Here is a 21,782-nt window from a genome sequence, read left to right on the forward strand (position 1 = left end):
TTCTTCCGTACCTAATCCTAAAAGCAGGCATGTGAGTGCTGTAGCAGCATGTTCCCTCTGAAGCTGCATTTCATCAGTAGTTAAGCTAAGTGTTTGCCTATGTCTGTACTGATGTACAAGGCACTGAGACTGTTACTTCATGTGTAGAAGTATTTATTGTTTGAAATCTCTTTTTTTTTTTTTAACCATTCCTCCAGCACAGCTCATTTCCTCGATCCAGAGCTTTGCTGCTGCTGCAGGATGTTATCATTTAGCATGTGTCAGCCCTGGCTCTAACGTGCAAGAGTAATGGAGCAGAAAGCCTTCACTCTTCACGGAAACGGCTGAGGGCATGGTCCAGAGGTTGCGGCTTGAGACTCAAAATGCGACTTTTACTAATCTGTACCACTGGAAGCTCACTGAGCTGGTTAATTCCCTCACACACTTGCTGGGGGGGTTGCCCTCAGACCTCTCCTATTTCTTTATTCTTACCTGTGACCTGTAGTGAGTGTCTTGTAGGCAGTTTCCAGTACGCACCTGCGTACCTGCGCTGCCTCTGCGCGGGGGCTTTGCCTTCTCCAGAACCTCTGCAGAGGCTGAAATATGGTTTGTGGTGCAGGACAGCGGGCAGAACGTTGCTTTCAAAGGAAAACAAACAGGCCATTTTTCACGTGTAGCTTTGTTTAATCATTTCAGAAGCTAGCCTAGAACATGCAGTGTGCATTCCGAGCAAACAAGGGAAATATTTCAGAAAAAAGACTGGCAGAATTTTCTCACAGAAGGTTTCTGCTGTAGATGCCTTATTTATACCTGCTGAAATGGTTTCATAAAATTATTTATAAATTTATGAGCATTTTAACCATCTCCTTTTCCACTGGTTATGTCACTGAATTTTCCCAGCACTCACCTGGGTCTCACTTTGCACAGTTGCTGTCTGCACAGTGAGATTAATCCTGTCTTGGGATCTGCAGAGGAGTGTTTAAATTTATAATTCAAATGGATACAGCTCCTGTGGCAGAAACTGTGAAGAGGTTCATGAATTTCTAATTAGAAGGGATTCATTCAATTAATATAATTCAATTAATATAATTTCCTAAACTGACTAAGTTGTGGTGTGGAACACAGATGAAGCTTAATGTTTAGGTAATTAAAACATGTGCATTCCCCCCTGGAATGTGTGAGCCCTACCCTATAGGTGCCCACATTTCCTTTTGGATGCTCTTCTCCAAGATGCTAGGGTGTCTCCGGAGCAGAACAGCAATGCCTTCAGATGGGCAGAGATCTCCCTTATCTGTTATACTACATGCAGAACAACTGAACTGAAGTTACCACAGGGGGAAAAGTCCCTCATGAATTCAAAACCTGCCATTCCAGTCAGGAAATGTGTTTCCAGCTTCTTCCCTGTGTATTTTGTGCTTTGTGCTTTCTTCCCGTATGTGTTTTTCAGTCTGAGCTCATAAATGGTTGTAAAACTGTTTTCAAGATTTTTTTTTACAAGGAAGGTAGTATATAAAACCAAAATCACAATATTTAGAAGTCTGCAATAATCTGAAAATAAAGTTTATCCAAATGCTCACATAAATCACACAAAGTAAGCAGAAATGCTACCTATGAAGGAAGCTTCTTTTCTTGAGCCCTGAGGCAAACAACTTAAGGCTCGAAGCACATGCCACAAATCCTGCTTGTTAAGCTCACAGCTCACGTCTTCTTTCAAAATGAGAGATTTGTAAAAAGCACTTTGCCAATTCGGGCTTCTGCACCAGAGCTCCCAAGCCTTGCCGGTTTGGCTCTGCAGTTGCTTTCTGCAGTGCCTGCCATGCAGAAGGCTTGGGGATACCAGGCAGCATCTGGGCAGCGCGATGCCTGTGGACCTTCCCTTCTTCTAACTGCTGGGTCACAGCTTCTGCCAGGACCTCAGGGTCTTGTCCTGCGCCATCCTCTTGATATCATCGGCTTTGGGTGAAGGAGCAGACAGGAGGAAATAGGACTGCTAAGAATATAGCTTTAAAGTCGGGAGAACAAAATGTTTCTGCAAGTTGAGATTGTTTTAAATTGGCTGTAGGTGACTCGATGGAGGAACCTCTAGTTTAAATTCAGTGAGCTTTGCTCTACGGGATATTAGCATTACTAATTTTTTAACAGCTCCCTCTGGCTTTATCATCAGTATTTGAGATTCCGTGCTGCGTTAACCTTGGACCTCGAGGGGAGTGGGACAAGCTGGTGCTAAGCCACCATTTGCCACACATCTTATATATTCCCTGGGTGCTGGATACTGTTTATGAATAACTCAGTTTCTCTGGAATCTTCAGATTTTAGTTGCTGTGATTTAACAGTGTGTTGGATGTGTGCAATATGCACCAACAGTGTCAGGGTACAGAACAAGCGACTCAGGCAGAGCCCCTTAAATCCAGAAACCGTACAAGTAAATCAGGTGCTTTTGGGAAACACTGATTTAATCACATCTGCACTTGATGGAGTACTTCCTCAGATCACTGGGTTTCTTGAACCGACACTGCATAGTGTGTGGGTAGCGTGAATGTCTGGAGCACCTCAGATAAGCTTTGTGGGCGCACGTGGAGGGCAGTTAGCTAGGGCAGCAGACTGCCAGGACAGAAAATGCCCGTTGCGCTGATGCCTGCTGACTCTAGACCGGAGTCCTAGAAATGCAGGCTAGAGATGTCTGTTACAGCAGTGGCTGTTTCTGTAAACCCCAGCTCTCCTCTATTTAAATGTTAAGATTTCGTTCAGAAAGGTGAAAGTTGTACTTTCATGAAACTAATCTTTGAAAATATTTTTTTAAAGGATGTTATAGCATGCTTGAGAGCATGCCAATGCTACAACATTTGCTCAACCTTCTAGAATTAGCCCTTCATATAAAAAAAGCCCTGATCCTTCTGAATTCAAGTCAACACAACCTGTGGATTTTAATGTGAGGTTTAGTGGACTTTAATCTAAATAAATAGAATTGCTCAAGGCTGATAAAAGTTCTGTGGTCTGTGTTGTAGATCTACGCCAGAAGTTCAGTCGAGAGTAGCATTTTTTTAAGTATTTTCCTTTCGTTTCTTGTCTAACAGCAATAGGAAAAATATCATTCTGCTGGAAGGACAAGTAGGTATCAATTACAACAGTACAGGACTACCAGGTGTTTTGCATTCCAGCATTGCAGAGTAGGAGCTTTTGAGGAGGGAGAGAAGACTTGTCCTTGCTTCTATCCTCTGCAGTCAACTTGATCCTGTAAAACTGCTCCTGTTCTAACAGGGTGGGCTTGACAGGGAGAAGAAAGAAAGCAAATACAGTCAGCTTTTTTAGGATTTAGTTACATGGGATGCAGCTGGCTATTCAGCTGTATAGTTTTAGGCTGAAAGTAGTAACTTGCCATGTAGTTGGAATCTCAGGCTACAACTTCACTAGCAACTGCTCAAGCAGAAGACTTCTATAAAGCCTTGGGAACCCAGATAGCATCTTGTGATAGTTTACAAAAACCATCATATTGAAAAAAAAAATTAAAAGCACTTGCAGCAAGCAACTTTTTGAGGCAACAGATAAAGCATCAGAAAGTTGGGATCTAAAGGCATGTTGGAGACACAGTGGATTCTCTTGACTGGTTGCATGAAACTTTAAGATGGGATAGCTCATAAAATGCTCCCTTTTTTTTTTTTTTTTTTTTTTTCCCATCCATACAGCAGGGTATGGACAAACAAGGCCCTCATGAATGGAAAGTGTTTGGAGCATGGGACTTGTCTTTCCCTCTCTCCTTGCAGACTGCTAGGCGGGGGTGGGAGAGTGCCCGAGGAGGATTTACAGTAATGTGCCTACAGTCTCTTCTAGATGCAAAACTTTTTTCAGATACCATTTTGACAGAGCTAATGGAGAAAGAGAAGGGTGCCTGGTCCCAAAGAGCTGGTTTAACTTTCCTAATCTGTGAACTTCCTGTGGAATTTCTTTGGGCTCAGTCCAGCTTCTGCTTGACTAGAGGAGTCCTGTTGGATATGTCAGTAAGTGAACGTGGTCACCTTTTCATCCTGACTTCCACTCAAGGACTTCAGTTCCCTTTTCATGCTATAAAATCAGGAAAAGCAGATATGCCGACCATGCATGGTCAGGCAAAATCCCCCAGTTGGGCAATAACCCTGTGTCAGCCCTGTTTACTAGCAGGCACGTGGCCATGAGCTGTCTCGCGCCCTCCTGGCCGCCTTGGCCAGCAGCAGAAGTCGACTCTGTCATGTGATGAAGGAGTACGCTCCTGCCTGGTCTGGATCTTGCAGACTTTCTGGGCAGGCTAATCCAACACCACTTCATGGCCATCACTGGCAATTTCCTGTTTAGTATTAAAAGGCTGCATTTCCAGAAAATCACATCTGCCTGCCTTTTTTTGTGGTAAATCTTAAAAAACATTTTGTCACCCTTTCTGTAGACAAAGGGCATAGGAAATACAATTTCACAGAGATAAGAGATTTACATGTAGACTGAGGAATGCGTGAACAAAAAGACCTCCAGTATTGAGAAATAAATCCATGTCCTTTTTAAATTTTTTTTGAGCTTTGTGATTGCTTACTCAGTCCTTTGTGAGCTTTGTGATTGCTTACTCAGTCCTTTCGGTTACAGGACTCACTTTGCAGTAAGTTCACTAGGGCTGGCTGAGAATAAACCAGCCATAAGTTTCACATGCAGATCAACCAGCAAAGTGCAGTTCTCAGTGCTAACAACTAGAATTTCTTCCTCCGTTCTAATTGGCGTTTTCCCACTGACTTCAACTAGACTCGTTAGTAGCAGATGCCTTTTAGGCAGCTGGCTTGCAATCCTCAATTAGATACCAGGGTGAGACTCACCTCATCTAACTTGAGGCAGCTGAAACCCATCGGGCAAGTTGTTCTCCGAGAGTTCCTGTCTCTCTCCATCCACTGCAAAGGGAGCCCGGATGACCGGTCCTGGAGTAGATGGTTATATCCTAGGTGTTTGGAGGAAGGTGGTTTGAATTCCATCCTGTTGACAAATTTCTGTGCAACAAACAAGCCTTGCTGAAAGGTATTGGAATTCTTTCAGTGTTTTTAGCTCTTTGAATGCCAGATTTTCCCTGTTTATTCTTCCCGTAGGTGAATTTTGGGAAATTGCACTTGGACTTATCTAACAAATTGTGTGATCATCTAGTGAAAATAACATATTCCTCTTTCTGTTATGTTTTTAATTACTTCGATCTGGCAATTTTACCTTAATTCTCCAGTGATAAGGATGGAATTAGCTGTTTTACTGAGTATTTCAGAATTTATCCTGAAAGTGGTTCCTTCTGGAGAGGTTAACTGTTTCCTATTTGACTGGTTTTGAGGTAGTCCTAGGTTCTGTTACCTTATTCTTTTTCTCCCCTTCAGATTTCTTCATTCTAGTGTTTGGATATTTCATTAACCTGGTATCTGTTTTATTTTAGGAGAAAGCTGATGCCAACCCCACATCCGTACAGCTGCGATCCCAGATTGAGGTAAGCACTTTGATTTTTGATAATCCGTTTTTGTTTGTTTGTTCTTTAATTTTATATTCTGTGTTAATTTGGCAAAGGCTGCTCTTGTGTCTACTCTCACTTCTATGTGTCTTCTCTTGCAGGAGTCACTTGGTCTCAGCAGCACCGCGTCAACACCTGACACTGAAAGAAAGTAAGTGAAGGTACAGGAGGTGAGAAAGGAGGGAGGGGGAATTTAGTGTGTTTTCTTTTTCCTTGGAGTAAATTCATTTTAGATTGTATTGGTGTTTCAGTATTTCAGATCCAGCTGCTATTAATGAAACGTGTTTTGGAAACCAGTCCTTCTCTTGTTCTTTTTTGGCCTTTTATTATTTTGGTTTTTAGATCAAGGGAGGGTTCTCTTTTCTCCCCTCTGTGAGCACTTGGAGTGTGCATGCACCAATACAACTGGTAGTTGTTTTTGAGGAACATCTCTGATTTCACATTCTCTGCAAATTAAACCTACTTAAAAAATAACTTGCTGTGGCTAGACGAAAATGCGGCCAAAAAGAGATAGGCGAGGGGAAGGGAGAGTTACAAACTTAAATCACTTTCCTTTTCCTGTGCACTCCTGAATTTGTAACTGTGCTTTTGAAGAAGGTGCCAAGGGAGTGAAGTATTTAAAGCCAAGTTAAAAGGGGCTTTAATTTTAGCAATCCTTAATAAAAACCTCTCTGTGAGGACTGAGCAGGTTTCTGTTTACTGTCACCTCCTGCTGCAATGTGTGTGCTTGTTTTCTGCGCCTCCTTTCTTTTATTCCAAGATCTTGGAGCCCTACTGTTGAGGGTAACATGCAACACTGTGTGAAGATGACTGACGCTGTATTTCCAATTGCCTGCACTTTGTGAGGTTGTGCCAGCTGGACTGCTTCAGAGGGAGTTCAGGAATCCAGTTGTGATGGGACACGCTTTCGTAAAGTTTTACAGTCCCGCATTTGAATATCTCCTAGTGAGTCAACACTGGACGGTAATAGGAAGGTTGTAAGAAATTGCCGCCCTTGCTTTTGCCAGTTCAGTAGAAGGAGTGTCAGTCCCAGAGGGAACTGTGGTGGAGGCAGGGTCTGGGACTTGCCTGAGCACCGGCCATGTAGAAGGCAGTTGCATGGTAGGGAACAGCTGCTTCCTGTGGGATTGTCTAGTTCATGCTAAAGATCTTGGAAAGTGATAAATTGTCTTTTAGAGGTGCCTTGTCTCTCTTCATCACTCAGAGAGAAAGCAGTGATGGTAGATACTCATTTTCAAAATAGCTGATGAGAGATAAGGTGAATTTTAGCTTGGGTACCATTACTGCCTCCATGTTACATGCTGTTAACAGAGAAAGCCTAGAAGACTTAATGTTTAAAAGTCATGCTTCAGATACTGAAACATGAACAGTCTTCTTCAAGGGTACCTCCCTGTTTAACATTATAATGAAACTAGAAGTGCCAAGTGGATGGGAACATGAGAACTGTAATCTGGGAAGTAAGCCTCCAAGGTTATCCTGTAATCATACTACTTTTTTCTCAGTCTCAAAGCACTTTCCCCATGGGTAAATATCATCATCCCACTTCAGGTAATAATGAGATAAAGATCTCACAGGAGGACAGCACACAACTGGGAATAAACATCTCTTACAAGTTCTAGCCAGCTTCCTAAAATGTATCTCTATGCAGGTGTTATACCACAAATAACATGTTGTGTGAGTGAGAAGAGAGTATCTACAAAAACATCTTCTGAGTGGCTCTGTTCTGAGAGCCCAGGAAATTAACTTTGTTATCTTAGTTCAGATGGAAGTGACCGGTGATTCTGTGGACCTTTCAGGAATGGAATTGTCCTGTTTGAGGATTTATCTGTCAGCTGAAGGGCATATGTAATTAACCTGATCAGATACATGAAACTGGTGCAGGGCAGGTTGCGTTAAATATTTGCGCTGTAAGAAATAAGGCAAATGTGCTGCATGCTAATTGGGCAAAGAGTTGAAAATAATAAATGATATCTGCTCAATACCATACAAATTATTCAAAGCCAAAATTAAACAGGTCTGTGCCTATTAGTGACAGCCTGCTACATCAATGCTGATTTCATCCCTCTAGCCTGGAGGGGTGAATTGTCATGGGAATGCCTCTTTCAGAGAGGCAGAGTTTATAAAATTGATCTGCAGGAAAACAACCACTTCAAGTCCATCTGATACATCTGTACTTGCTACGAACGTGATGAATTTGATGGTTTTTGGGGGAGGATGGTATGTTGGCCCTGGAGAGGTTTTTCTGGGTTCAGTGTTTAGTTTATGGCTTTCATCTGAATTTGCTGCGTGGGCATGAGACAGGAAAGCTTGTCCCTTTGGGGACACTGCTTTTGTGACCTCCTCAATGCTCCGTGAAACGTCTGGGATAAACCTTTTACAAAACTTCTTTTGTTGTGAGAAGACTCCAGTTTGCCAAACCTGAAACTCAATGCAGATGTGCATTGGTTTCTCAAATTCATGGAGAGGTTTGTGGGCCAAAAGGAATGATTTGTCCCAAAACAGCCATCCAGATTTTCAGGAGCTGAAAAATCTGTTGTTGTGAGTACTTTTCCAAAGCCCAAGTAAAAGCCTTCCCAAGAAGTTACATTTCTATGTATTGAAAATACAAGCGTTTTCCCAGGGTGAGGTGAGTTGTTTCTGGTCTGGTGTTCTGAGCAGGTTGCTTCAGAAAGGAAAAGCAGTCCCAAAGAAAAACCCATGCTGGGATGGGAAGGAGAGAACGAGCAGTGGGCTGGAACGTGGTCGGTCTCGGTAACTCCCTCACCCAGCACTGCTGCCTGCGCGTCCCGCCACTTAACGCTGCCAAGGTCCAAAGTTTTAAAATAACACACCTGGATGGTTGTTCAGTTTGCCAGAGTTGAGAGATTCCAGACAGAAAGAGGCTTTGACGGAGTCTGCGCGAAGCTATGTTTCTTTTAACCTAGTTGGGTTTTCTTTTTCTGTGGTGCCCAACTGAAGAGAGAGCCTGACAGGCTCCGCTGTACGCTGCACTGCAAACAGATTAACCTTGGTGCTACATAGTAGGAAAAAATCCCATTTGTGTGGACAAGCAGCCTATGTTTGGTCTTGCCTTGAGTCTTAATGACCCAGGCAGCAGGGTTACTGTTATTGCTGTCTGTTCAAAGCCAGTGTGAAATTAGTCTGTGCCCTCAGTCCAGCAAGTTGCTCAACAGGTATCTGTCTAGTGGGTGATGTGCTGTAGCACAGAAGAGCAGCCGTAGTGCCTGGAGGGAGGCAGAAATAGTTAAACGAGCCTGGAGGCAGAGTTACTTGTTGCTTCAAGTCGTGGTCCCTCCAAAAGGCATCTGGTGCAATACTACCTGCCTCTGTTGCTGACAACACTGTTAATTGGATGAAGCTACAAAAAAGACTGCACATGTGAACCTGCTTCGTGCATTATAAATGCCTTGCTGAAGATGGTTTTTTTTCGATTGATGCTGACCGAGAAGAATCTTCGCTGTAGCAAAGGCCTCTGAGATTTATGTGAATAACAGCAAGGATACTGATGTGGCCTGAAAAGCTATCCGTAAACAACAGGAAACAAAGTCGTGTTTGTTCAAGCTTTGCCTCACAATTGCTCTGATTTTTTTTTTGCAGTTCTTTCTGTAAATTGAAACAGTTGGGCTGGCTTCCAAGTCATAGAATATTCGGCAAATAGCGCAAAGCGTGGAATGAGATGTTTGTAGCTTTCTTTTCCTAATAATAAATTTCATTTCCCTCTGCCCTTTCCAAGATTCCTATCTTTTAAATGGCAGTCTTGCTGTCAGTTGTGGTACTAGTGTAACTTTGACAATTTTCACTTGAGCAAAGTGGCAGCAGCATCTTTAACATGCTATTATTAATTTTAAACAAAAAGGCCGCCAGAACTGCAGGTGCTCCTGTACACACTGAATTCTCCTTTTGCTAGAAGGATCATCAGTGTAACAAATAAGCAAGTGAATGTGTTCTTAGCGGTTACTATTGCTGCTTTGTCCCCATACCATGTTGGTCTGGGGATGTATTGTATATACAATCCCTATTATTTCCAAGTGATGGCAACACCCCAAGGATGTTTACTCAGGCAGGGAACTGAGCAAGGTTTTCTCATTATTATAAACAGAGCATTTAAAACAATGTAATCCAACTTTTAGCTTGTTCCCATTTTTGAGCATTCAAGTCTACATGACAGACTGATGAGCTCTGTGTGTTTGCCAGGAAATCCAGGTTAAACCCAGTCCCCTGAACTCTCAGGCTTCTGCATCCTGACTCTCATCCTGTTTTTAGAAGAATTGGGGATGTTGCACAGGGGAAGTTGTGTGTTTTCCCCCTTGGGAAATAGAACTGTTTGCTGTCACTGTTCACTCCAGCTGCCTCTGGGCAAGTTTCAAATGTGGTGTACCAGAGAGCTGCCAGGAAAGAGAAGGAAGTGGCTGAGAGACCCAAGAGCACTGCATACAGATAGGATGAGGTACAGTCACTCCTGTATACTCATTTTTTTTTCTTTGCAGCTGCTAGAGAAAGGAAGGACAAAAAGAACGCATGGCATAGGACTTGCGGCTCTATCTAGCATAGTGCAGGCATTCCCAATGCCTTCGTGTGGCAGTGGGTGTTAATGAATTGTTGTCTCCTATGTGAGTCACCTGCTGTTTCTTGAACCGTACCACTCAAACACACTCTTGACCAATTAAATGGTCATACTTTTCATATTAAGCCCCACAATTCATCCTGCTGTACTCCTCAACCTACAACACAGTAAAGTTTGTGCTTTCTCAACCCTGTGATCCTCAGGACCTAAATCCCAGACTCTGCCAGAGCAGGGAGCTGAGCAGAAACAGACTTGTCAAGCAGAAGGTGCTGGAGAACAGCACGCACGTGTGGGGTGCAGGCAGCACAGGGCGGCATTTCTCGGCGTCTTTGCATTCCTCTGACATTGAGGAGCTGCTGTGCTTCCGGCAGCTGTGTCCTCAGCTCCCAGATTCAGCTGCTTCTGAGAGTGAATTTCTTTGTCATCCTCTCTGCGTGTGCAGGACATACGTCTTAAACTGAGCCCCTCGCACATTGAATTCGTGCTGTTTGGCCAGATCCCTGTTGGCTTGTTGGGAATGTCAGAAGAGGAGTTGTAGACTGCTCGGGCGTTACGGCTTTCTCTGACGTTAGCAGGCAGCCAGCGAGGCCACAGCAGAAGTGGCTGCTCTTTGCCTGCTGTTGTCTCCACGGGAGAAACTATTGACTGAATCTATTTTTAAAGATTCTCTGCAATGGATGTGCCATAGTAAAGCTAGTCACCATCTTGCAGTGTAAACTTGAACTCCAGATTAGCTTAAGGCTGGGAGAATGCCTGCAGTTCAGCATTCCCATCTTCCACAGTGATTTTCAGTGAAAGCAGCGGTGTACTTTAAAAACAGCCTTAGTTTTGCAAAAGGGTTCATGCAATTCTGTCCCCTTTGGTACACTATTCTACTGGCCTTTGTCAGTAGGTTTTAACACTGGGTTTCCTCATCCTCTTCCCCTGCAGCAAGCTTTGAATACAGAAGGTTATTAAATCATCCCTCCAGGTCACGGATGAAGGGGCTTAAATTCTGTCGTGTTTGATTCTGGCAACTTCTCAAGGTGCCCAAATTAACTTCAGCAGGTGTTTGTAAGCTCGTCTGCAAAGAAACAGGAGCGTGGCTCTGACAGAGGATGTGAGGCAGAGAGAGGGGAGAAACTCAGAAAAACAAAGCAGAAAACAAATCCCCCAAACCGAGGATGCTGAAGGCAGTACTTAATTATTAACAGAATAAATTGTTCCTTTTGCATAGTTTAAAAATGGAAAGGAATATTGGTAGAAAAAGAAGTAAGAGCTTGCTGTACTTGAGATGTCTGCATTTAAGATACCTTTTTTTTTTTTTTTTATACTCCATGCTTGCAGGAATCAAAAAGAATCAGTCAATGTGTACGGCCCTGTTTTCACTTGTTTGAGGCCTGATTTAGTCAAAGCCAAATTATTCATGCTGCCTTTAAACAACCTCCTCAAGAGAAGTAGGGCAGGAAACTCCCACAATAACCCGCACAATGGGAGCGAGAGGCCAGCCAAACGCCGCCCGAGACACGTGAGGAGAGAAACCAGTGCGCCTTTGAGCAGCTGGAAGAAGATTTCAAGTCTGGTAATTTTGTACGAAGGAAGCATGAAGGGCGCCTTTCACAAGAAAGCCCGACTTGTCACCGCTAGTTGACATGGCACGGAGTGGGCAACGCACGCCGAAAGGAGCGAATTGCATGCAGTATCCTGGGCCCTACTCTTCGCTGTCGAAGAGTTTTTAGCTGACAATTACCTGCTTCCCGGCTGGGACGCGCCGGTTGGTCATTAAATATGTAACATAGCCTCATCTGCCCACTGCCAGTCACCAGACCGAGCCCATGGGACCAGCGTGGTGGCTTCCGTGCTGGTGGTGGCAGAAAATACGCATACGCATGCCCAGCCCGCAAGCAGCTCACTGTTTGTTTCCACTGAGAAAGTTTTGACCTGCTTAAAGAGCCATTGCTATGGAAACCTAATGAGAAGATAATTGAATGAAACATCTTTGCTTTCCATCCCTTTCTCACACTGGTGCCAGCAAGGTCAGAAGCTTGCAGGCCTGCTTTCTCTTCAGGTTCATGCAAATTTGATAAAAATACCAAAGGCCCATTTTCTTTCCTGTACCAGCTCCAGTTAGATAAATTATCTTGTATGCAGTCAGGAGCAGTTACAAGTCTGTCAGTTTTTCATACTAATTACATGACTGGGCCATTTCTAATGTACGCGGATGACTAAATGGCTTTGCAGCAGAGCCAGCGTGCGCTTTTGCGTTGGTTTATTCACCGCTATGAATGTGCATAATATTTGTAGATTGAAAATCCCGTCCAAAGCATTTTCCTCAATGGGCTATAAATAGTCATTGGGAGGGAATGAGAGGGCCACTGTCAGTTTATTGAAGATCATAACAGTTGTGGTTTCAGTATCAGATGATGCTATGCACCTGTGGATTTTATGGTCAATAAATGAGATGCGACCATGCGTTAAAGCACATCTGCATTTAAAATACTTCGTGTTGAAACAAAAGCCCATCAGAAATCCTGTCATTCTCAGTGCCCATGTTTGTTCTGTTTCAAGAACGGTGAGCTTTCAAAAATCAACAGGCACATTCATGAAAGCAGCACATGGTGTCATTTGTTCCTTTCCCAGTTCTGCAGTGTACCAGCACATTCACATCTCAGGGCACGTATGACTGTGTCTCTTGTAAAATCAACTGCTCTGTATGTGAGATAAGGCCTGGCATTTTTCTGTCTGAGATCAGAATCAGTCCAAAGTTAACAGGGAAAGCTGTAGCCTAGTAGCTCCAGCATGGTTAAAACCCATCATAATAATCTGATACAGTCTAAGTTGGCTTGTGATGCAGATGTGTGCAGTGGTTCTTCCTTGCGTTTCCAAGTTTTGGAGGCCACCTCCAGGATTCGAGGGTTAATTTGTCAAAGGGAGGGATTCCTTAGGTATAGCAAGGTCACTGCCACTGTAGCATTTTTATGGAAAGAGATTCAAAGACCATTTTGGATGCCTGGTTTTGCCGTTGTTCATACAAAACCCACAGAATGCAAAAGAAGAACCAGAAGTGCCCTCCAGAGGCAGTCCTCATGTCTAGATCTTTGTGGTCAAAGAGGTCTGGTCTCTGTCTTTCAAGCAGTCTGTCTTTAAAAGCAGTCAATTATTTTTTAAAGCTGCCCTCCCTTTCTCTACCTACTGATGGAAGTTTGTCCAAGTAGTTAGGAAATATTAACTCCTCTTTTCTGGTTTCTTTCCAGCTTACCTCTACTTGATCCTGTGCCTGATTTATTAATAGTCAGTAAATTATCTTCTTGCAGCTTTCAATTTTGACAGACTGAACAGGCAAAACTTTTCTAGCTTTCTCTTGTGAGATAGGCTGTCTGGTTCCCTGACTCTTCTAACAGCTTTTCTCTTTACCGCCTCTGGTTTGAATTCATCTTTCTTGAGCACTAGTGATGACGGTCATACAGCTGTTCCCATGTATACTTGTTCTTTGTACTGCCATTGGAATTTGCCATCCTTATGCCTTTTAGGATTAACATGTTGGTTTTCTCTCAGTTATCCTTTCTTGGCTGGTATCCCCAGGTACTCTTTAATTTGCAAACCTCCAGCATTTGAAAGACTGACTTTTGTGTCTGTCCTGTTTGTGTACGTGCACGTTTGAGTGTTGAATGGAAACTAATTTCTGTTAAGCTGGTCTTTCTAATCAGCTGGGTCCTGGTCCAGGTTCTCTGCTCTAGTTGTTGCTACTAAATTTTGTGTCACTGATCACTTGACTGATCTGGTGTTATCTACTAAACTCCACTGAAACCCATCAGTCTCTCTAAGGCAGTAGTATTGGGTTACTCCCAGAAGTAGCAGCATTTTTAGATTATCTGTTGCACCGCTTTATTTTATTTTTTTTTCCTCCTTTGTTCATTTCAGCAGTTTGGCTCCAAAAGGCCCGAATTGTGGGCCTAGAGATGATTTTGAATTTGTGAGGTTAATAAAGTTTTGAACTCTTCTGCAGCTTGCTTCCAGAGATTATGGGTTGATAAGAAAATACTCCTTTTTTTTCTGGCCATAAATCTTTTTTTCTTCCTTCTTGTCTGAACATATACCCATACATTTCTTCTGCTATATGCCGTGACAGAGTACATTTCATGTGAAAGCTTGCTAATGAAGTTGTACATCAGACCACAACAAAAATGAAAGCCTCCATGGCGGAGTAATGGCATTTGGCTCCCTTTCAGACACGCAGGGCTGAAACTTCTGCCAAGTGTCACTGCATCATTAACTTTCAGTACAAGTTATCAGTCTATGAATGGAAGAACACAAATCACTTTCAGTGCACGTTCACAGAGGAGCTGCAGATTTAAAAGAGTGAGGGAGTGTAATTGGCAAATCAAACATGCAGCGGCTCTGAGGTACTCTGGAATTTTTCACCAGACATCTAGGAAGTAAAACGCTTGATTGATTTCGCTGAGGATTTTTAAGCATCAGAGTAGCCTGGTGGAACTAAAAAAGCAAGTGCCTTATCAGGCTTTATGTGGTAGGTTTTGTTGGCATTTCCATCTCTTCAGACCAGCTGTTAGCATTTTCAAGGTCAGCCCAGGCATGGAATATTCCCTCTTTAGGGAGTGCATGAAGTGATAATTGGAATTTGCATCCTCTGATGAAACTCAGCATAGTTTTTAAATCAGTTATGAATGAGAAGGTGGTCTGCTTGCTGTGGATCCTACTCTTCTCCTCACCCCCTCTAGCTGAAGCACGTCAGAAGTTTACTCCTACTGCTCTTTGGATGCCAGTGTGTGACGAGTTGGTGGCCTCAGGCTAATTCCCAGTGAACAGATGTCCACATCACAAACATTGCCGCTACACCTGCTACTTTCTTGCATCATTGTTGGCAACTGCGCAAGAGAAAAAAAGGATTAAAATGGATTTGGAGGCTGAAGAGCACAAGCGACTGCCTCTCCACTTCGAGGCTGATTTCACTAGCGAGGCAAAGTTCTGATCATTAACAGTTTTCATTTGCTAAGGACAGTAATTTTGTGCATTTCATGGATACTAAATTCATTTAGGATAAATAGAATAACTGCTTGATGGGTGAGGTCTATGCTCAGGTGCAAAGTGTGGTGGATTGATTCTGTCAGTTCTAACAAAACTTGACTTTCTTTTTACTTGGTTGTCCATATACATACAAGTCTGCATACTTTTTAATCTGATTTACCTCTATTGAGAAGAATACTCACTGACCACTTTAAAGTGTCTGGATGAAACCCTGGCCCTGTTGAAAGCCTTTAAATTTGACACTGACTTTTCAGGAGTTTTTACCCGGAAAGGATGGGGTTTGTATTTTTCTCCTGCGTTTGTTATCCAGGCTTCTTAAAAACTAAACATTTGGTGGCTTATCACCTATATCATTAACTTTTCCCCTTCCAGGGTAAACTTATATCAGCAAGGAAAACACTAAAGGTCTCCCTCCGCTTGGTGCACTACAAATCTGAAATTTGGTTGCTTCAATTGATTTGCAGTTTGCGCTGGATTATATTTCTAATCAGTCTGAGGTTGAAGGAGGTTAAATTTCAGTGCTTTGCTATGCCAAACCCTCTTTGTCTAGATGAATTACTAAAATCAAACTGAAACTTCATACTGTCTCATTTCCCCTTTAATGATATCTTTGCAAATTGATGAGCATGTTTTTCGTGCTTACAAAGCGTTGGCCAGTAATTGCTTACATCTCCTAAACTCTGAGCTGGCTGGAACTAACATTTCCCTTCAAGTTGTTTACTGAATTTATCAAAAACTCTTCGTTGCCCTCTTCTGGGAGTCTAAGAAAATGCAAGGAGCCTGTGCAAACACTGTGGACAGCAAGTAGAGTATGGCATGTGTGTAGTATTATACGGCCTCATCCAAAGAACGATTTGGCTTGAGGTCGTCTTGGTATGCTGGGGCATGCATGTTTCCTTTCTGTGCTGCTGCAGTATGGCCACCACACAATAGGGCATTGTCACGTCACGGGGCTGAGCTCTCAGCAAAGACACTGCAGTAATGCTTTGTACTTGGAGCCTCCAGCAAAGCCACTGGAGGTGGCAGAAGTCATTTCAAGTCATTGCACTGGCTCAGCACGGCTTGGTTCAATAGTGATTCCCATAGGAAGGCTTCAAAGAATTGCACAAGATTTGGTCATTTCTATTAGCTCCATGCATACAGGCAGAAGAAAAGGCAATGAAGGGGTGGTGGTGTCTCATCAGAGATCCCACAATGAACAGTTGGAACTGAGTTGGAATCCGTTATGGAAAACTAGTTCAATGAACATAAAGACTGAGAACAAAAGATTTACTTAGCTATTTTAGTGGATTGTTTGTAAAGTCCATGTTCTGTTAAAATAAGTCTCTCAAAGTTGCTTTTGAGGAAGAGAGTTACACTGGTGGGAAAGCACACAGAAGGCTGTCAGGAGAAAGAAGCTGTAGTCTCCAGTCATCTGTGGTTTTGCTTCATAGGGTCTGGACAAGCTTTCTTCATCTTGTCTTTAAAAAAATCTCTACTCCTCTCTTCCACACAAGTGGCTTCTGAAAGTTTTATGAATGCGTATTTATAAAGCATTTTCAGTTAAAAACCAAATGAGCTAAAAACTGTTACACAGCTAAACAAGTACAACATCCCAGTGCTACCGTTTAAGGCAACCAAAATAGTTTTGGTTTTTTTTTTTTTTTTTTTTACAAATGGAAAGTGGGAAAGTATGTGGAAAAAGTGTTTTTCCAACGGATCCTTAGACTCCTTTGCCTTAACCACAGGTTTTTATCAGTATGTGTTTTTCTATCCTGGTCACAGAAGACATGTTTAAGAGGGGAACTCAGTTACTGTGGTCAGACGAATGGGTTCAGTTTTTGTTTCTGACTGTGCTGGGAAGAAAAGGGAAGAGAAAACAGGTCATGATACATTGTTTGGAAACTATAATTTACTGTAATCAGGCAGCTCCCGTGAAACGTGATAAGCCTGCGTCAATAAGTCCATTTCTGTTTTTTTTGTCCTAGGCTCTCCATTCATAAATCAAGTTCAGAAGAAGGCCCTGTAGGTCAGTATATTTTGTTTTATTTGATACTTCTATGGAGTTCTTAAACAGATTTTGAGTTTTCCTTGTGCTGGGATGTGAAATGCTGAGTAAACACAAAGCTGGCAGAAGTCAGCAGCATTTGTGGGGGGCTGGGAGGGGAGTCTCAGCAGCTTTAAAGTGAGATGCTGGGTGTCTGAGTGATCACTGAGGCTGCCCAACCAGCATTGTCATGTGATAAATATGCATCTTTTGACTTGTTGTATTGAATTTCAAATGTCTGCATGTTACGTCACTGTTAGCTTGTCCGTTTTTATTCTGAAAATTACCACTGGCAGTGAATAACTGGGGTTTCTGTTATTTTTGTTCATGCCACACCAGAGTCTCTTCCTTTGTTTCTGAAATATTTTGTATTCTTAAATATGTATTTATTTTCCATTGTCTTTCACTTTTTCTTCTTTTTTTCTTTTTTTTTTAACTTGCTGTAATTAGTTCATATTGCTCTCCTAACTTGTTAGTTGAGCTGATGCAATTCTGGACAAATTTCATTTTGCTTATTGGAGAAAAAGAAAAATGAGGAGAGTTTTATGATTGGTTTCTTTTTAATCTTTTTCTAGGGACATTTCCACACAGTCTAAACTTATGCTGTGTTTCAGAGAGTCAGTAAAGCCAGCTCTAGGGCTTCTAGAGCAGGATCTAAAGTACTATAGTCACATGCTGAAACTCAGTGGCACTGTTTAAATAAACTGTGTTCATTTGAATTTTTCAAAAGCGGAGGGAGGAAGTGGCTCTGGAGCAGCAGAACGACTGCCAGATCAGACACAGTATGTTCTTTTGCAGATGACATAAACTTTATAGCACGTGCCCTGGTTAATTCATTGGAGCACAGTTAGATGCCCTACCTTGAGCCAAATTCCGTTCTTTTTTAGAACAAAATTATTTACCTCTGGATCAAGCCATATAAAGATCTGCTTTTAATGGATGTGGAGATCCAGCATTGTACAGTCCAGGCATACAGAGAGCAAGAGTCAAATGTGGCGGATGGTCTTAAAAAATTTCTCATGCCAAGTAGCAGAATGTGCATGTGTGTTTGTGCATATATGTATGACTGCATTTATATATATGTAAAGTATGCATAAAGTGTGCATAGATAGGCACATGTATTAGAAAATTACTTATCTGAGTTATGGCTTAGGCTGCATAATTGTGCTTCAGTTAAAGAGAATAAACCAACAAAATTCTTCAAAAACACATTCAGACTTGACATTAACAACTCAACAGATATCAAAATGAATGTAAAATATTTTCTGTTTGTAATTCAAAATATGTAAGTTCCTGGCTTATCTCAGTCCTCTATAGCATTGGCAATTATGAAAGAGCATACATGTCTCTGAAATAGCTACATCAGCATAGTTCTAGTAAAGAATAAATTAAGGAAAACAAAAAAAATTGAGATATTTTTATTCTTATTTTTTGACTTAGAAAATGTAACTTAATGCTTGAAAGCTTCTCTAGGATTTACTAACTAATGTTTCTTTCTGAAATTCTTTTTCCCTTTCCCCTCATCCTCCCTTCACACTTTCCTTTTAGGGAAAGCAGACTGGAAAAAGAAAAATAAGTTTTTTTGGCAGAATTTCCGAAAGAACCAGAAAGGACTAATGAGGCAGACTTCAAAAGGTAAATCTTTTTTAAGGACACATAACCTATCTATACAAAATAGAAAGATGCCAGCATCAAAAAGGTGTAAAATTAATTTGCAACTGTGTGGCAGTTGGGGGTTTGTGGATCTGGAAGAATCACAAGTTTGGTTGATCATGACAGAGGTCAGAAAGACAAGTCATATTCTGTGAAACCACATCTACATGAGGCTGGGATGCCTTCGGTCCTGACTGTCAGTGAATGCACATGCACAAAGTGATGCGGTTAGTATATATTTATAAAACAATATCTGTAAATTAGCAAGATGCACTTTTTTTCTGATCCTGACTTGGTGAGAGAAATGCTGATCTCTTTTAATTAGAGAGCTGTTTCTCCTTTCTTTGATATTGGTTACTTTGACCTGTTTGCTTTAGGCTTGAATCCAGCCTCTCATTGTGAAGACACTACAAGGAGTGGTAAAAGCGCATCTGGTCACTAGTGCAAATGTAGGATCGATTCCACTTAAACTGTCAGGTGTCCTTCTCTAGTTCTTCTCCAAAAAATGCACCTGTGCATTGCTTTAAATATTTCTCTTGACACAGAAAATTTCTGTTTCCCTGTGTGTATCTGTTAGATCCTTCTGTTGCAAACAGGTGCTTCCCCACATCACTATGTTTGTGTTCAGATGGATTGTGAAAGATGTCAGGAGCCCACTTATGAGGTCAAAAAGGGGCACATTGACACTCTCAGTTAAGTGTGGGTCCTTGCTGGCTCTCAAGGCAAGTTCTAACTGTCTGTTAGACAGCTGACACACCAAGCTCATACCAAAAAGAGAGGTTCTGGGGTTGAGAGCCCCAACACATCCAGCACCATGTGCCAGCTCAGTGGCTGATCAGATAGCCTGGATGGGTCAGGGGATGTGGCCAGTTCCACAGCAGAGTGCTGCCAGGGCCCAACGTGCTGTTCCTGGAAGGGCTTCCCATCCACTCTGTCAGCTGACTACAGTATTCCTCAGGGCTGAGTGCAGGACTTCTCTGGTATTAGCATTTTCTCTTTTGATTCCTGTCTTTTGGGGTCAATAACTGCGCGATGATAGTCATGTTTTATTTCTCCTTGTCATGCTCTTCTGCTGTCAGTGTCAAAATAGACTTAGTTTTCTAGGCCTAATTTACTTCCTTTTCTTGCTCAGTTACTTCCAAATCATTTAGTCCTTTGAAATCATACTACGAGACTGCTCTGGGGAAGGTCTGTTTCTGGCCAGCCAGATCCATGTGGTGACCAGATTTCAGAGCACTTTCATTACACCTTGCATGATCTGCATGATCTCTTAGACGTGCTTGTTATCTCTGTGCTTTTTCCTGCAGGAGAGGATGTAGGGTACGTGGCCAGTGAGATCACGATGAGTGATGAGGAGCGGATCCAGCTGATGATGATGGTCAAAGAGAAGATGATCACCATTGAGGAAGCACTTGCTAGGGTATGATATGTACACACTTCAGTTTCCTGGAGAAATGTGGTTTAGGACATAGGATATACCCATCTGGAGTTTTCTTTTGCTCAGAAAACCGAGGACAAGGAGAGAAAGCTTGCCTGTTTGTCCCATTGCAGTAGGTAGCATAAATTAGATAGCAATTCCTTTGTTTATGAGAAGAAGTGAGATTTAGCTCAACCAAAACTAGATGTCTAATGTATGGCAAATTAATAGAGTCCTAAAAGCATTGGCTTCTCTCCATTGGCAATAAAGGGTGCCAATCAGAGAAAAAGTCCAGTGTAAACATTTTCATTTTAGCTGTCTAAAAGTAAAGAAGATTAATCCTACCTGGACCAGTCCTTGTTTATCATGCGTGTTCATAGGTTTGTTTAAGCACTAAAAGGAATACTTCAAGTTTTGTTGACCTTGCCTTAACTTTTTCACAACACATGTATTTCTTATTATTTTCCTGCTGCTAATGGCTGAAGGGCAGTTTGACTGAAGGCTTCCATTTCCAGCAATTAAAACTTTAAAAAATACTAATGTTTAAGCTGAATTTCTTCTGCTTGTTTCTTGGCCAAAAAGGTGATGTTTTGTTTTAATAGTCTTTAAGAAAACATACACAGTGTAGCTGGTTTTGACATTTGACATTAAAATCAACACAGATGTGTTTTTGATAAGTACAGTGACTGTCACAAGATTCTCCTTTGCAAAATCTAAATGTTTATAAACCACAAGAAAAATAAGTGTAAGAAATTGTATTTGTGCAGCAATAGGGCTGAGATTTTAATTGCTCAGGAGCCAAAAGGACAGTATTAAAGTTTCCACACCACTTTTAATTTTGTACCCTTGAGCAAAATACTGTGATGGAACACAAGGTATTCTGTAAGGTCTGCATTAGAGGTGCAGAAAACGTTATTTAGACCCTGAGTTGGCATTCGGATAAATTTCTGTACTCACACACTACATCTTGAAATAGATTGTTCTAGGATGTAGTTATGTTACTGCCTGAAGAAAATATTGCTTTACTGGGAAATCATCATAGAAAAAATAGGGGGGGAGGGAGGCAGAATTTTAAAAATTACTGAGTGTAATTCTTTTACTTGTCTGTTGTTAAAAATTTTGGGAGAGAAGGGTTATACCTAATCTGTGTGGTTATTATATGTACTCGTACTGTTTCCCTCTAGTGGTCTGAGCTACTAGGAGCAACTTTTTTTTTTTTTTTTTAATAATAATATCATTAGTTCTTGATGATCCTCTCAATAGTTTGACTCCAGTAGGATTGGTTTTATGTCTTAAGCCTTTTATTGGGAATAGGAAGGATGGTCTTTAGTTTTAAAATTATAAAAGGTGGTGCCTAGTCTTTACTGCTGATCATTTGCTTTATGAAGGAAATCGGCAGACTGTTGTGATTTAATCTGGTGAAAACTGTGCCTCTGAGATGGGGATGAATAACTTATATTTTACCAATGATAATTAATCAAAATTCAGTGTTTACAGATCACTTCCTTAAAAAAAAAAATCATTAAGACTTCTGATTCTCAGGCAAATTAATTTATTTTGAACAAGTGAGACATACAATACAAAAATTCTGATTTTCCCAGTTCCACAATGATATGGAGCAAAA

The 21,782-nt window shown here is 41.7% G+C and overlaps 1 protein-coding gene across 2 annotated transcripts in view; it reads left to right on the forward strand.

Moving 5' to 3' along the window:
* Positions 1–21,782, forward strand: part of SASH1 (SAM and SH3 domain containing 1) — a 124,368-nt gene that overhangs the window by 55,054 nt on the left and 47,532 nt on the right. The window contains exons 3-7 of one of the 2 annotated variants that reach the window (XM_086744717.1): positions 5,402–5,452; positions 5,575–5,624; positions 17,030–17,070; positions 18,637–18,723; positions 20,049–20,161. In XM_086744717.1, the coding sequence (XP_086600843.1) occupies positions 5,402–5,452; positions 5,575–5,624; positions 17,030–17,070; positions 18,637–18,723; positions 20,049–20,161 (342 nt within the window). The remainder of the gene's footprint in view (positions 1–5,401; positions 5,453–5,574; positions 5,625–17,029; positions 17,071–18,636; positions 18,724–20,048; positions 20,162–21,782) is intronic. The other variant, XM_086744718.1, reaches the window with a different exon arrangement.

The sequence above is a fragment of the Chlamydotis macqueenii genome, chromosome 3 (assembly GCF_036417535.1).
Source record: "Chlamydotis macqueenii isolate bChlMac1 chromosome 3, bChlMac1.mat, whole genome shotgun sequence".
Taxonomy (NCBI): Eukaryota; Metazoa; Chordata; class Aves; order Otidiformes; family Otididae; genus Chlamydotis; species Chlamydotis macqueenii.